We start from the raw sequence: 16,279 nt of genomic DNA, 5'->3' as shown, positions 1-16,279 counted from the left end.
TCTCTTTTTCTTCTTCTAAACACAAGTTCCAATGACTTTTATCTACATACTGGTAAAAGTTCAACCACCGTGGCATAGTTTTAAAATCTCTTCCTAAGTGTGGTTCCAAATTGCACTGTCTTAAAGGAGTAAACAATCTAGAAGGGAAGGCAAATGTTAATGCAATTAAGTACAAATAAAACAGGATGTACCAGTGATATACTGTTTTCAGAGAAAAGAAAGGTCTCCCAGGAGTAATCAAGGAAGGCTTCCTACAGCGGTAGCATTTCAGCTGGCCCTGGAAAGATAGGCAAGATTCTAAAAGACAGATATGAAAAATGAAAATGACCAAATGCTCATCATTTTGGAACTGTGTGATTGTTAAGAGAAACCCATGGGTTCCCACTATCCTAAACTACCTCAGCTACTGTTAACTGAAAGGGGCTCAAACATAGCCCAAGATCCACATTTGGGTTGTACGTGGTCCTAACAAATCCAGAAGCATCATATGTGTTAAGGGAGTGTATACTGCTGCTTATGTAGATTTGCTCCTTGAAATTAAAGACAACAAAACTCCATATAAGCAGTCTCCACTTTTGGGTCTCCAAATCATCCAATTCCTTCTGTCTTTAGTCAAATGTTTATTTTAGCTCATATTATATGCCAACAACTATATCAAGCCAGTGAAAATGAAATGTAAAATACCAAGACTCTCTTCCCAAGGAGCTTACAAGCTAGAAAGAAGAAAGACAGACAAGTAGTTAAAATATATTGTGATCTGTACTCTGACAGAAGTACATATAGACTGTTTCAAGAACACATGGGAGGTAGAAACATCTAATTCTGCAGCGATGGAAAAGCAACAAAGAGAATGAAGGTACCTCCAGGCAGCCAAACAGGGACAGGAATTCCACGAAGAAAGAACAGCATATCAAAAACCACTGATGAGAAACCACTGCACATTTTTTAAATTGTTGTAAGTTCAGCAATGATAAAATGTACAAGGGGTGTTGAGATGAGGTGAGAAATGGAAAGGTGGATAGAGCTAGATGGTGAATTCCATGTAGTTTGAACTTTATTCTATACTCAATATTAAGCCACTCAGTGACGATCTGCTCATTACTTAATTTCAGCGGTTGAGTCAACCTCCCTGTGCAAATCCCTGTGACATTTTACAAATCAGTGAGATCTGTGGACTAGAGAAAGTGGCTCACAGCGTGTGGTCCTCAAACCAGTAGCATAAGCATCACCTGGGAACTTGTCAGAAATGCAAATTCTTGAGCCCCACCCAGATCCACTTAAGAAGAACCTCTGGAGTAGGGCCCAGATATCTATGTTTCAGAAAATGAGGCGCACAACAAAGATATAACTAAAAGAGCTAAAAGCAGAGATCAAACCTTAGGGATGGGTAAGGGTTCAGGCCAGAGAACTACTATAGTTTTTACTTTTAAGCTATTCACACTTATTACTATAATATTATTTATAATTAACTGGTTAGGAATGAGAGTAAGTAAAAAGGAAGGCAGTCTCAAGATTTTTTTCAACGCTAACACTTAAATAAGAGAAGCAGTTTTTGTGACTGTTGTTTGAAGCTAACACTTGTATAGAGTTTATTATGTTCCAAACACTTTCACATATTCAGTATTAACTCAAACTATATGACATAGGTATTATTACTCACATTTTATAGATAGGAAAACTAAGGCCCAGAAAAGTTAATTGCCCAAAGTCCCACAAGCTACATTACCTTTTCAAAAATTTGATTTGTGTGCAAAGCAAGATGATTTTTTTTAGGCAAAAATACAAATTAAACAAAGAGCCTCACTTCTCTTCCTGAATCCCACTGCAGATGAAACATGGTGCCTTCATACTGCCCTCTGGTGTCTAAAACTGCCAACAAAATGGCCTTCTCCCAAAGTGTCCTGAGATTTACTCCTCCAATCTATATTCCCGTTCCCTTAAAAAAGAAAATATCTGAGTATCAACAAACTATAGCCTTAATCATCCTGGCAGCATCTATATTTTAAAAGAACTAAAATTAAATTAAATTCTACTCTAATGAATAGAATTGAGAGAGAGAATTTTCTACTCAAAGTCATTTCCCAATCAGCAGTTTGACACCTCCTTTCTCAAAAGCTTTTGATTCCTGCTGTTCTCTTTATCCCTGCCTATTTATTTTATTACTTATTTTATCACACATAGAAGCTTCCTTAAAGCTTTTCCTGCAAAAGGAAAAACTAGGCTGTCAGAAGTCAGAAGAGTGGTTAAAAGAAAGAGGACAGGAAATTGGAAAACCATATAAAGGGGATTGTAGGGTGCTGGTAAGGTTCTGTTTCTTGATCTGGAAGCTTATTACTTTCGAACATTCATGAGCTATATATACTTCAAAATAGTATATATACTTCAAAATAGAAGTATATATACTTTCCCTCATTAGAAGCCAGCCCCAGGGGCGCCTGGGTGGCTCAGTTGGTTAAGCATCTGCCTTCGGCTTGGGTCATGATCCCAGGGAGCGAGTCGCACACCGGGCTCCCTGCTCAGCGGGGAGCCTGTTTCTCCCTCTGCCTGCCGCTCCCCCTGCTTGTGCTCTTTCTCTCTCTGACAAATAAATAAAATCTTAAAAAAAAAAAAAAAAAGATGTTTTTTAAAGCCCATAACAATACCAGCTAAATCATAAAAACAAAAAGGGCTAATCCAATTGTTTTACTTAATCCCTCCTGGAACAAACAGGTAACCTAATGGGTGGTGTGTGCTTATATACAGAAGTGCAGTGAGAAAGCCAACTCAGACACACTCACCTCCCTCCAGTCCCACTTCTTTCCCCAACTTTGTCATCCCATGGTCACATCATTCCCCATCATCTCTTGCAAGAAAAATGGCTAATAAAGAGGGTTTTGCTTGCTTTTCCTCTCTAATTTGGCAAACTTTACTAACATATATGTGGCTACTCCACTCCTATATTCCCAGCCCCCTCAAAATAAAGAGACTCTAACAGCAATCACCATTTTGAAGCATTTAATTTTCTCAAAAACTGGTTGTAGCTAGTTACCTCTTCAAATTCTAAAAAAGGTCATGGTATTTGTATCATTATTTGCATAAATATATAATGTTTTTTAACGAAAACTAGTTTCTGATAGCAACCACACAATTGCAGTTTGGGGAAAAGGGCTGAAGAATAGGTTGCTTCTGCTCAAGGGACCTGGAAATTCCCAAAGCCTGAGTAAGAAATGGACACAAAGTTTGTTTATACATAAAGTCTGTAAGTAACCTAAGTACTTAAGTATTGGCAATGCAGTTTTCCCTCCCCAAACAAGATGGTAATGTTCCTGAAAAACCAGTCGACTTTTCAGAGTTGAGAAACACACCATGAAGGGAAAAACAGAGGCTCATGATGACATGGTGGACAGGGGCTATGGGGAACAGCACATAAAATGAAAGAAATAGGGCTGCCTGGGTGGCTCAGTCGTTAAGAGTCTGCCTTCGGCTTGGGTCATGATCCCAGGATCCTGGGATGGAGCCTGGCATCAGGCTCCCTGCTCAGCGGGAGCCTGCTTCTCTCTCTCCCACTCCCCCGCTTGTGTTCCCTTCTCTCGCTGTCTCTCTCTCTGTCAAATAAATAAATAAAATCCTTAAAAAAAAAAAAAGAAGGAAATAGAAATGACATTTCGCACATGATCAATTAGTAATGATTTAACAATTAATTTCCATTGACAATTCCTTACTAACTAGGTATCTTTCAGGATTTCCCCAAAGAACTTGGCCACATATTTTGTTTTGTGGCAGGTAATAAGCATATCACAGACATTTCAATGAGTCTGCTCCTCATCCAATGGGTCAAGGCTCTTCTGACTGTTGGACTCAGCACTGGTGACTCTCCCTCTTCTTAGTCTCCTCTCCCCTAACACCTGCCACTGCTGTCCACCATGTTTGGAAGCAGGAATGCAGTGCCAAGATAAAATTATTCTCTGCTGTTTATGGGGGGAATAAGAAAGGAATGGAAAAGAAATCCACATATACCACAAGAATTGTCTGAAAAAGTAACGCAAGGTTGGACAAGGAGGACTGCATCTGGTTAAACAAAAAAACCCAAATGCAAATCACACCTAAAGTTCCCCGGGCAACCCCTAAAGCCATCTAGAAAATGCTGAGCTTACTAGTTGTCAGGGTGCCCGGTGAAAGTGGCAGCTGTAGCAGCCATTTCTCCCAACTCACAAGCAAGGAGTGCCAGATTCCAAGAGCAGGATTGTTTGAACTGTCAAAAAATCCCTTCCAGGAAGGAGGAGGAGGAGGAGGAGAAAACAACTTCCTCAAGTCCTCATGGTTTTCCAATTTCTGGTTCAAGGCCTTTGGGAGCCTTGATCACACTTCGTCCCTTCCATTCTTTGAAAGACCCCTGTGTCCTTGGTAATAAACTCTTTTCTGTTTCAGATTATTAGAAGCATGTTTCTATTACTTATAACCAAGAGATAATGGGCTAAGTAGGACCATTTTCATCGCTTTCTCTGTTACACAGATTAGGGGATGGGTGTGAAGCAAAGGGTCACAGAGTAAGGAGCCCTTAACTTTGAAGAACTTATCTCTGCATTTCAAGAGACTTCATGGTCTCTGAAACCTTCTTTCCTCCCTCCTGCTGACTGTCCACTACTAGAAGCAGATCTATGTCAACAGCAGAGACATAAGCTTTTAAGTGTTAGTCAAAGGAAAGGGAAGTGGGACACATCCATCTGTTCCTGTGAGTCTGGAATGGAACTAAGCAAGGGGTCTGCATTTTAAGAAAGCCCTCAGGTGAATCTGATGCAGATGGTATATGAATCATCCTTTTAAAACATGACCTTCTAAGGGGGTGGAGGGTAGGGAGAAAAAGTAAAAAACAAACAAAAAAAAAAACATGTCCTTGTAGACCTAAGTGAATAAAGAAAAAGATGGTATAGAAAGGAGCCTAATGATACATTGCTTCTCCAAGAAACTTTGGACTGTTCAGTTCAGGAACAAGGATGAGAAGAAAGTTCTGAGGCAACATTCTACTCTTTCGTGGGCCAGAGAAAAGAAAAATCATAATTAAAAAATAATGGTGATGTTCTACTAATAGGTAACAGAAGAGACAACATGGGGAAAAAAAAATTCCTCTGAAGAAAAAGGTAACGCACAGCTAGTCCCAGACTGAGAAGTAGTATTTGGAGCAAGCAGAGGCCCCGGGCTCTAAGCAGTAATTCACAGAAGGGGAAGGAGTACCCATCAGAATCACCATAAGACAGACAAGAGGAAGGGAGGTCACACGCATCTACCCTGAGAGGCACTACCATAATTAAGTTTGAAACGTTCCCAGTGTGTGTTGGCACAGACAAAAGGTTGAGAATCACCATTTAAAAATCACTTTTCCGGGGCGCCTGGGTGGCTCAGTAGGTTAAGCGACTGCCTTCGGCTCAGGTCATGATCCTGGAGTCCCTGGCTCGAGTCCCTCATCGGGCTCCCTGCTCAGCAAGGAATCTGCTTCTCCCTCTGACCCTCCCCCCTCTCATGTGCTCTCTCTCTCATTCTCTCTGTCAAATAAATAAATAAAATCTTAAAAAAAAAAATAAATAAATAAATAAATAATAAATAAATAAATAAAAATCACTTTTCCGGTCTTCTCTGCCATCCCTAAAGCCAACCAAGAAATTGGGAGAAATCCAAGGCAGCTCAAGTTGGAATTCAGATAGACTTTTCCTAAGAAATTTCTAGACCTTGTTTACAGTATATTACAACATTACTTTAAGAATTAGAGCTGTACTAAGGCCAATGTCCCAATCACTCACACTACTTTTATAAGGAAATACAGTCCAAGTTCAAAACAAAACCTTCACAATGAACTTATGAGGGCCCAGTCTGTTAGTGTAATCTCTCTATAGACTCATGTTCACCAAAACACCATGGCAGAGACCCACCTCACCTGAGGTCAAAGCTCTTAGCTCAAGAGCTGATGATGAGCTATAATATGAAACAGCATACCTAGGATAGGAACCAGTGGCCAAAGCCTCCAGAAATCACTGGCAAAAGATGTCCATCGACAGATGAATGGATAAAGAAGATGTGGTGTATATATACAATGGAATATTATGCAGCGATCAAAAGGAATGAAATCTTGCCATTTGCAACGACGTGGATAGAACTGGAGGGTATTATGCTCAGCGAAGTAAGTCAATCAGAGAAAGACATGTATCATATGATCTCACTGATATGAGGAATTCTTAATCTCAGAAAGCAAACTGAGGGTTGCTGGAGTGGTGGGGGTAGGAGGCATAGGGTGGCTGGGTGATAGACATTGGGGAGGGTATGTGCTATGGTAAGCACTGTGAATTGTAAGACTGTTGAATCACAGACCTGTACCTCTGAAACAAATAATACATTATATGTTAAAAAAAAAGAAGAAGATAGTAGGAAGGGAAAAATGAAGGGGGGGAAATTGGGAGGGGGAGACAAACCATGAGAGACTATGGACTCTGAGAAACAAACTGAGGGTTCTAGAGGGGTGGGGGTGGGGGGATAGGTTAGCCGGGTGATGGGTATTAAAGAGGGCATGTATTGAATGGAGCACTGGGTATTATACGCAAACAATGAATCATGGAACACTACATCAAAAACTAATGATGTAATGTATGGTGATTAACATAATAAAATAAAATAAGAAAAAAAAAAAGAAAGAAATCACTGGCAAAACTGAAAAGAGACCTGAAAACTCCCAACCCTTTCTTAGCCAGTGGCACTCCTATCCTAGTCAAAAAGAAAGGAACCCCACAAACTAATATGACTACACATACCTGTACTATGTCCCAGTTCATTTCCACCTCCTCTTTAATGCTGTTGGCATTTGTTGGAAACCTCACAGGCTGCCCCTGAGGACATGTTTCAGTCTTCATTTTCTTTAAAGGGGACTGACCAAATGTAAAGTCATCTTCATTCTCTTCCTTCTTGCATGCACCTTCCCACACGGTGCTCGTGGATGGTGTCTCGGCAGTGTTGACCATGTTGGTTTCTTCATCAACTTTCAGCTTTTTGGTCCTCTGACCCGAAGGTGACTGAGCTGAATTCTTCCGTTTTGTCTTTGCTGTTTTCAGAGTCTTCACGCTATCCAATTTATTTTTCCTGTCTTCCAAATCAACATCAGCAATAGCCACAGAGTTATTCTATCAAACCACAAATAAAACACATGAGAATTAAAAGATAAAAACCGAATGCTCTGGAATATTATTCAGCAATAAAAAGGAACAAATTATTGATACACACAATAACTTGGAAGAATCTCACAGAAACTATGTTGAATGGAGGGGGAAAAAAGCAATTTGCAAAAAGTTACATACCTTATAATTTACATAACATTAATGATTTATGCTTTATATAACAATCCCGAAAAAATTAGTGGTTACTGGGGGGGTCAAGATGGGGGTAAGGGTCCGAAGGGAGGTGGGTGTGGCTACAAAAAGGCAAATACTAGGCAGTACTAGGGATTCTTGTAGTGATGGAACCATTCTGGATGATGGATACACATATGTATACATGTGATAAAATTGTACAGAACTAAACATACAGAAATACACAAATAAATGAATACAAAAAAAACAGAGAAATCTCATAAGATACCTGGATTTTATCAATATAAATATCCTGGTTGTGGTATTTTACTATAGTTGTGTAAAATGCACTATTGGAAGAAATTAAAGGGTACACAATCTCTGTATCATTTTTTATAACTGTGTGTGAATCTATAATTATCTAGAAATAAAAAGTTTCATTTTTTAAAATGAGTAAAGGATAAGTCTACGCATGCTGGAAAAACCAAGATTTAAAACTTGCAATCAAAAGTCAACCCTTTGGGGGAAAAAAGTAACAACTCACACACTCATAAAACTCAACAGACTATACCTGCCACCAATTTATGCAGAAGGCTAGGGAACAGAAAACACAGCATGACAGCAGAGTGGTGTCAGGCATTTTTCTTTAGGAAGAATCTACATAATAGTCCACACTAGTGTCCAGGGGCCACTCTCTCCACCACCCCCACCCCTCATGACAGCACAGGTGTGAAGGAATGACACCTGACATTCATTTTGGCACTGGAGTGGTAAATAACATACAGACGCTACCTGTATGGAGTTTACAATTTCACAAGCTAGCCTGTTTCTGGTTACCTAAGCAGATGCAGATGGCACAAACTCAAATAAAAGAAGAACTCCCAAACTATTCTTCAGTCAAAATTCAATTTTCTCTCCTATCAGGTATTTTTCCAGAATTACTGACTACTGAAAATACTGGGAACTACTATAAAGAGTGTCCCCATCCTAATACCCACCTACCAATACCTAACCTGGAAATGATGTACCTTAGATAGCCCTCTGAGTATTACATTTTTAGCTGAAACATAATGGATAAGAACAGAGATATAAAAATAGAATGACTCCTATGTCCATAAGAGTTGATAAGAACCCGGTCAAATAACTTGATATAGTAAAAGAAAGGTGTCAACCATACAGAGGGCTGTCAGCCATAGAGCAGCAGAAAAAGAGGAACTGTAAAATGCAAAGATGATCAGCATTCTTCTAAGCAATGTACAAGGAAGAGGAAAGCTTAGCAAACAGACTCTGAGTATTTTGGTCCCAATGGTAAGACAGCCCTCCTATGAGATGGATACATCAGACTACCTTAGATTCGTGCATTTAAAACATTTGATGTCATTGTGACAAACATAATGCCTAGACCACAGTAGGCATTCATTAAATCCAATAGAATGGATTTATCTAATTCTCCCAATCTGGATCCATGCTCATCGAGTAAATTTCCGATTCTTATTTAAGTGCCTACTTACTTCAGCCTCTGAGGAGAGACAACACCAGTCAGAAAAAATTTCATGTCCTTGTGATTTGATATAATTATCAAATCATTAATTATTAAATCAGCACTCTGGTTTTACACATCCCTCTTATGAGCACGGCTGAGGTAAAACCACCCATGAGAGATATATTGGTTCCTGAAATGCTGACAAAATCATGTTGCTAACTTAGAAACCCAGTTCCATCACCTACTATCTATTATCCATGAGCAAATCACTTCACGTTTCTTGCCTTGGCTTTCTCATCTATAAAGTTAGGATAGTAATAGCACCTGCCTTGAGGGGCTGTTGTGAGGATTACGTAAGCTCACACAACCGAAATGTTGAACATGTTGCCTGGCTGCTGATAAGCACTAAAACATCTGCAGATCCCACCATCATTGAATACTTTTTAAGTGCATTATTTTGCAATCAAAAGTCAACCCTTTGGGGGAAAAAAGTAACAACTCACACACTCATAAAACTCAACAGACTATACCTGCCACCAATTTATGCAGAAGGCTAGGGAACAGAAAACACACATCGTTTTGCTGCAAGTGTGGCAGTGAAGGGAACAGTGATTGCTACTACTGCTTGGTGCCATTGCCTTGGGGTTTGCTACCATTGCTCTTGTACTATCAGTGAAATGTCAACAGAAAAAGGCAAATCATGTCTTAGCATTATTATGAATAGTGTGACCTCGCAGATCCCCTGAAAGGGTCTGTGGACAACACTGAGAAACACTAGGCAAATCTTGCCTGAAGACTCCACAGAGGATGCCTTTAAGTGTCTTTATGATTGCTGACTTTTCTTTTTTTCCTCTTGGTCATTTTACTTTTTCTTCATTTCTTTGTCTACTTCCTGAGCCTGGGTGGCTCAGTTGGTTAAGCGACTGCCTTCGGCTCAGGTCATGATCCTGGAGTCCCGGGATCGAGTCCCACATCGGGCTCCCTGCTCAGCGGGGGGTCTGCTTCCCCCTCTGCCCTCTTCCCTCTCGTGCTCTCTGTCTCTCATTCTCTCTCTCTCTCAAATAAATAAATAAAATCTTTAAAAAAAAAAAGTATTCATTTTTAGGGGTGCCTGACTGGCTCAGTTGGTAGAGCATGTGACTCTTGAGCTCAGGGTTGTGTGTTCAAGCCCCACACTGAGCATGGAGCCTTTATTTATAAATAAATAAATAAATAAAGTATTAATTTTTAAGGTCTCAGTCCTTGAAAACACACCTTTTTAATACTCTATGCTGAAATAGTGAGTACACATAAAACACTTCTGCTGCATGCCAGTGCATACGGATGTGCAGTGGTCGTCTCAAACAAAAGCTCTCATGCACCCGTTTCAGTTGTGAACTGAACCAGCTTCTTTTTCCATAAAGCACCATTTTTACTTGAAATAATGACTGACAAACTATGGTTATTCAGACTTGGGTATCTGGTGGACATTTTTTCAAAAATGAACTGAGACCGTCACGTTAAGGAAACACCTGACATTTGCAACCAGTAGTAAATTTCAGGCTTTAAAAGTGAAAATTAGAATTTTTGGAAAATTGTATCCACTGTGAACTTGACAGCTTCCCAACACGGTGATGAGACTGGAGGTTATATTAACAAATGTGTTTTTTTGACATCAGATAATGAAAGATGCTAACATTTGGAAGATCTGCATAAATCAGTAAACCGATATTTTTCAAATGACCAATATATGTCATAAAATCATGCATGGGTAGAAGACCCATTCAAATAACATGAACCAGTGGATTTTAATGTAGTAGAGTATAAGAAGTTCATTAATATGGTTTCAGATTCCACAATGAAACAAACTTTTAAGAAACTACCATTTACTGAGTTTTGGTACCACATCAAATAAGAATATCCATCTGAAAAAGCTTTTAAAACACGTCTCCCTTTTCCAAATACATATCTGTGTGGAGGTGGGTTTTCTTTATACATTTCAGTTATATTCTAGTAGGTCAGACATTAAAGACATCTGTAAAAATGTAAATAATATCATTCTTCTCACTAATTTTTTGTTGTTGGTTGGGAAAATATATATTTATTTTTCATTAAAATAAAAATTAGCTACATTAACATGTACTAGGTTTTTTAAAAAACTAATCAATATTTTAATTTCTCATGTTTAATTTTTATATGGTAAATATCAATATCAATAACCCACATATCCAAAAGTTCCTTGGGGTCCTCAATAAGTTTTAAGAGTGTAAAAGAGTTCAAAGGCCAAAAAAGTTTGAAAGAGGTAGATCTAAACTATTGAAAACATAGGGAAATATCTCTCCATTTTATGAAGCTTCTAAGATTCTACAGCCTGTCTCAGTGATATACTCAAGTTTAGTAAGCCCCATGAGAACACTTTTCTTCCTTATGTTCAACCTGAATCTTTGGCAGACTGAATAATCAAAGTTCATTTTCTTCTGCCTTCATTGTTTTTTTAACCAGCCTTAACACTCCACATGGTTATTATGTAGCCTATGACTAAGCCCAAGACTCCAAAAAGAATGTGATTATTCTTCTTTTTGCTGTCTCTGAAAGCAGTCAACTATCTAAAACAAAAAAGTAGCTCAATGTGTCTTTTCCAATCAAATCAGTCAGCAGGCTTTGGCCTTGGCTTGTGTTGTACTGGGTGAGCTTGACAGATAACTGGAGACGGATAAGGAGCTGAAGGGAGGCTTCTTAAAAATTAGATTTAAAAGAGCGTTTTTATACTCTGTAGCAATTGAGCCACTGGAATAAAAGTTGATGAGAGAAAAGAAAGGGGATGACTGAAGACACACAAACCTTGAGCAAGAGGGGACAGCAATGACAGCCCCAGCAGTGGGACTAATCCCGGACAGGAAGGATGACATTTCCTCCATCGTAACAGGACAGAAGAGGAACGCAAACATAGCTAGCCTGGTTGTGAGATAATGAGGAGCTTCCTGTGTTCACAAATACGTAAAAGGCAATGTCATCAGCTGAGAGGGAGAGAAAGGAATTTAGGTAGTTTAAGAAATGAGAAAAAAAACTGGAAAAACACATCTGCCAGAGAAAAGGAAGCAGTCTACCAGGTATTCTTAGTGTCATTTTGAGGTCTGAGATTATGAATCTAAAGGGAAACAAATTCAGTCAAGGTTGTTCTCCACAAGAGTCAGCTGCTCAGTGCTGGCAGAGCACAGGCAATGGCTCACCCAGTGTCAGCTCTGATCGGCCCTGTGTCACGGAAGGAAACAAGGGCAGAACTGGGGAGGCTAATAAAAAGTGGCTGAAATGAGAGATTCTGTGGCCTGGACTAGGTAAAGTAGGAAAAGAAAAGGGCTGACTGATAGTGATGCGTGAAGCAGATCTGGTGAAGCGCTAGAGTCCATGGATTAGGTCGTAGCCCTCGGCCCCTGTCCACAGAAGTCACAGGAGAGCTTTAGGAAAGAAATACCACTGAGGCTTGGGCCCACCCCCACCCCCAGAATCCTTTCCATATTTAACTGGTCTAGGACAGGGGCTTCAGCAATGGCACTTTTTCAAGCTGCCCGGGTTGAGAGCTACCAAGGAGAAGATGTGACGAGGCTGGAAAAGTATGGCTGTGAGGGCACCTGGACAGTGAACTGGGAGAACAGGAAATGGTAAGATGGTCCTCCGAATGCGGGATGCTTGAAAAGGAATGTCAGTAGCAGAGTTTCTGATGATGGCAAGATTCAGGCTGAGTTCCTGAGAGGGGTGATGAAGGCAGAGAAGAAGACACAGTCCCTGGAGATGAGGAGGTCAAAGAACCAAGAACACAGGGCCCCAGGGAGTTCATCCCAGTGGAGGGGAAATCCCCAAGAACAACAGCAGAAGGTGGCAGACAGGGGATGAGAAGTGGAGCTGAGCTAAAGTCTTCAATGAATGGAGTGGCCACCGGGTTGGTAAATGCCAGCAACATAGAGAGGAAGAGGCTAAATAACGATTAATTTTGTCTATGATGTTTGCTAAAAATAAAGTTATAAGGAGGCTACCAATTCTAATTCTACCCAAAATAAGGTTTTCAATTACTTTGTTCAGTGGTGGCTACGGCAGAGCAGAACGCCAAACCTAATGAAATGAAGTCTTCTAACATGCTCCATGTGCTCTCGCTGAGGTATAAAACGGGTGAATTTTGGCAATTCTGAAAGAAATTTTAAAAAACCCCCAGAATGTTTCTTAAGTGAAAGGCTTTCTATTCGAATTCTTTTTTATACACATATAACTGAGCATCACTGGAAGGATCAAGAAATCACCACAAGGGTTCTTAAGCTGTACCTTCTTGAGCTATATTTTAATATTTAGAGGCTAGGCACGTGCACATTCTACAGAAGAGAGGGTTCATAACTTTTATCAGATTCTCAAAGGGTTTATGACCCTAATGCCAACAACCACTGAACTAAGAGCTATTTCGTCGGTTAGGCAATCAAGCTACTTTTAGGTGCAGCCATGCCACGCTTAATGAAAAACCTCCAAATTTTGCCAACAAGATGATAGAAGTCAATACTTTCTCAGCTATAGGTAAAGCCTACTCACCCATTCAAGTGTGTTCAGTGAAAAGCCTGTATGTAAAGATGAAGAAACAGAGGTACTGGATAACAGGAGAAAGACTGATTTAGATAAAAGCCCTAAAAGCAAAGCAGGTACAATATAATGTCCTCTACTATACACAATAAATGTGTCCCTGAAAAGTCAGGTTTCTACTGCATATTGAAAGAGTATTATTTCAAATGTACCATGGAAGCAGTTTCTTAGCGGAATACCATAGAGAATGATTTGGGAAATGCACAACACTTTTTGCAATGCAACAAAGCCTGTAATTTATTGCTGCTGTTGTTTTAATCCAGATTAGTATAAATACATCGTTTGCTTATAGCAAAATACATCAATATGTCAGTTGATAAATATTCTTTCCCCTCCAACACAGTGGGTCTAATGATAAATACTACTATGGCCTGCGGTAGAGAATGCCACTGCCCTGTACTTTTGTCAACTACCTACACTGTTCGCTCTCTGTAAGGAGAAAGTAGCGTCACCAATTAGGAAAGCACTACAGAGTTCCCTCCACCCAACTCAAGCACCTACCAGCTCCTCCTTAACAGCCACGCCTTCCGAGCCATCACTGATCTGTAGGGTGGTCTTCTTCACTCGCGGCACCCTCTTTGGTCTGGATTCTTTGGGAACAGGCTGCTTACGACTTCTGGGGGCTTTCTTTTGGGGCTCCCAGGCACTATCTTCCTTGTCATCTTCTTCAGAGGCAGATGATCTAAAAGTAAATTGACAGAAAAATATCTAGGAAAAATGAAGCTAAATGCTAAAGGCAAAAAAACATGCTTCTCAAAAGAAAAATAAGGTAGGAGGTGTTTAATATAAAATGGAGTGATATGAGCACAGGCTATGAACAGATATAGCTAAGTACTAAAACAAGAGTTGATCGAGGACCAATGTAAAAATAGCCCCTGGTATGCTATGAATCACAGGTCTCTCCATTCCCCTCTGGTGAGTGAGAGGGGAATGGGATGTGATATTTAGAGGCTAGGCATCCCTCCATTCCCCTCACACACACACACACACACACACACACACACACACAACACACATTCAAAACAGAGGAAACCATTTATTACCTTAAGCAATTTACTGAGTGATGTCACACCATAGTCATTGTAAGGTTTACCATTATAACAGAGAAAAGTGCTTAAACAATTTCCTAAGTGATGATCAAATTTACTTATTCAGACCAATGTAAGGAATGGGAAATGGTGCTAGGAAACACCCTAAATTACAAAAAAAAGCTAGCACCAAGACCCTTCCAAATGCTTCAATTAACCATTTCATTTTGTTTTGTTTTTCCCTTTTACAGAATGGATTTGTTTCCTAGACTGGATCAGGTGCAGATACAGTACTTTCTAACAATCCATGAATCAAACTCACAGCAAGAGCAGAAGAAAAATAGCCATGTGAACTCTGGTAAAGTAACATCATGCTCCTGCCAACCCACTTAAATCTACGTCTACCCCCAATGTAAAAGGTCAGTATTGGTGGGAAGGACAACCACTTCCTTCACTAAGGCTAGTGAATAGGGATATCTGGCTTTTTGAATGGTTTTAAGTTCTGCCTGGAGGCAAAAACCTGATTAAATAACTTCTTCTAAATTATGCTCTCCTAGGTCAAGCCACTGATAGTCCCCCCCACCCCCCCAGTGAGTTCTCTTCAGAAGCAGATGCAAACTAAAGCCTAAGAGTAGGCAAAAACAAACAAAATCATTTAAACTCACCTAACACATAGCAGTGGCATTGAAAGGAGGGAGAATGAGAAAACTAAGGAAACAGGAAACCAGGGTTCTGCTCATACTATCTCCAAACTAGCAGAACAACTTCATTCCAGCAGGAACGCGGACCCCAGTTCATAGGGGAACATTGCAAAAGTCACATGACAGATACAAAAGGGCTTTCAGGTATCAGAAAGAAAAACATAAGAACAGGTATTATTTTATGATATGTGAGGCAGTTTTAAGTCATCTCCCACTAACCGTACCTGACCTATTACTGGCATCCGGCTGTCACTTCTTACAACACATCCTTCACACCTTCCAGGTCTTTCCAAGGTCTTCATGCCCCTGGTTTTCCTCCTACTTCCCTGGCAGCTTCTCCAGCTTCTCCTTGTCCCTTTGCTTACCGCTCTTCCTCTCCCCAGCCTTTCAATGTTGGGATACTCTTAAGACTCAGTCCTCAGCACTCCTCTAAGCAATCTTACTAGATGACCTATCTTATTCGATAGCGGAATAGAGAGGAATCTCAATTTTCTGTCTTCCTTTCCCACTTGACCTGAGCTCAAGACTTGTATATATATCTTCACTGGATGCCTCACAGTCATCTCAAACTTACCAAGTCCAAAACAGAACCCTTGATTTTACCACCCTCATACCTGATCCTCTTCCAGTCTTCCCCAAATTCCTGTCTTTCCTTCACACCCCAAATCTAATCCATCCCCATATCTGGTCTAGTTTATCTTCAAAATATATCCCAAATTAGACTACTTCTCACCACCTTCACTTCCAGGACCCTAGGCTTCTACAGTAATCTCCTTAACTGACCCCTTGCTTCCATTCTTGCTCCCCTACGGTCTGTTTTCCACCAAGAAATCAGAATGATCTTTTACAAATGTAAACCAGAGCATGTCACATCCCTGCCCCAAGCCTTCCAATGGCTTTCCAACCCACTGTCACCGGCTAGACCCCAAGACCTGACCTTTATTGCCTACCTGCTTTGTTTACATTTTTCCTTAAGCTCTTCTTTCCAGCTTACCTCTTAACTCAGGCAAATGAAACCCGAAACCACCCTTCAGGTGATGGAAACTGGCCCAGACCACTCAGCCCCTTTGAGCTAAAGCCCTGACTCACGCCTGCGCAGACGGACCTTGGAGCAACCCCTGGAATGACTGGCAATTACCTTTACCTCATCATAATACTAAA

At 40.3% G+C, this 16,279-nt stretch overlaps 1 protein-coding gene across 7 annotated transcripts in view; it reads right to left on the bottom strand.

Annotated features, from left to right (window-relative positions):
- Window positions 1-16,279, bottom strand: part of SRBD1 (S1 RNA binding domain 1) — a 226,926-nt gene that overhangs the window by 203,676 nt on the left and 6,971 nt on the right. For all 7 annotated transcript variants that reach the window (XR_004678603.1, XM_035001643.1, XM_035001644.1 and 4 more), the window contains exons 3-4: window positions 13,891-14,071; window positions 6,777-7,142 (exon numbers count right to left, since the gene is read on the bottom strand). Coding sequence is in view for 6 of the 7 variants with exons in the window: in XM_035001643.1 (XP_034857534.1) it covers window positions 6,777-7,142; window positions 13,891-14,071 (547 nt within the window). In the remaining variant the exon portion in view is untranslated. The remainder of the gene's footprint in view (window positions 1-6,776; window positions 7,143-13,890; window positions 14,072-16,279) is intronic.

Source organism: Mirounga leonina, unplaced genomic scaffold (assembly GCF_011800145.1).
Source record: "Mirounga leonina isolate KUSES-001 unplaced genomic scaffold, KU_Mleo_1.0 Mir_125, whole genome shotgun sequence".
In the NCBI taxonomy this organism is placed as follows: Eukaryota; Metazoa; Chordata; class Mammalia; order Carnivora; family Phocidae; genus Mirounga; species Mirounga leonina.
This window is presented reverse-complemented; position numbering and strand designations above follow the sequence as displayed.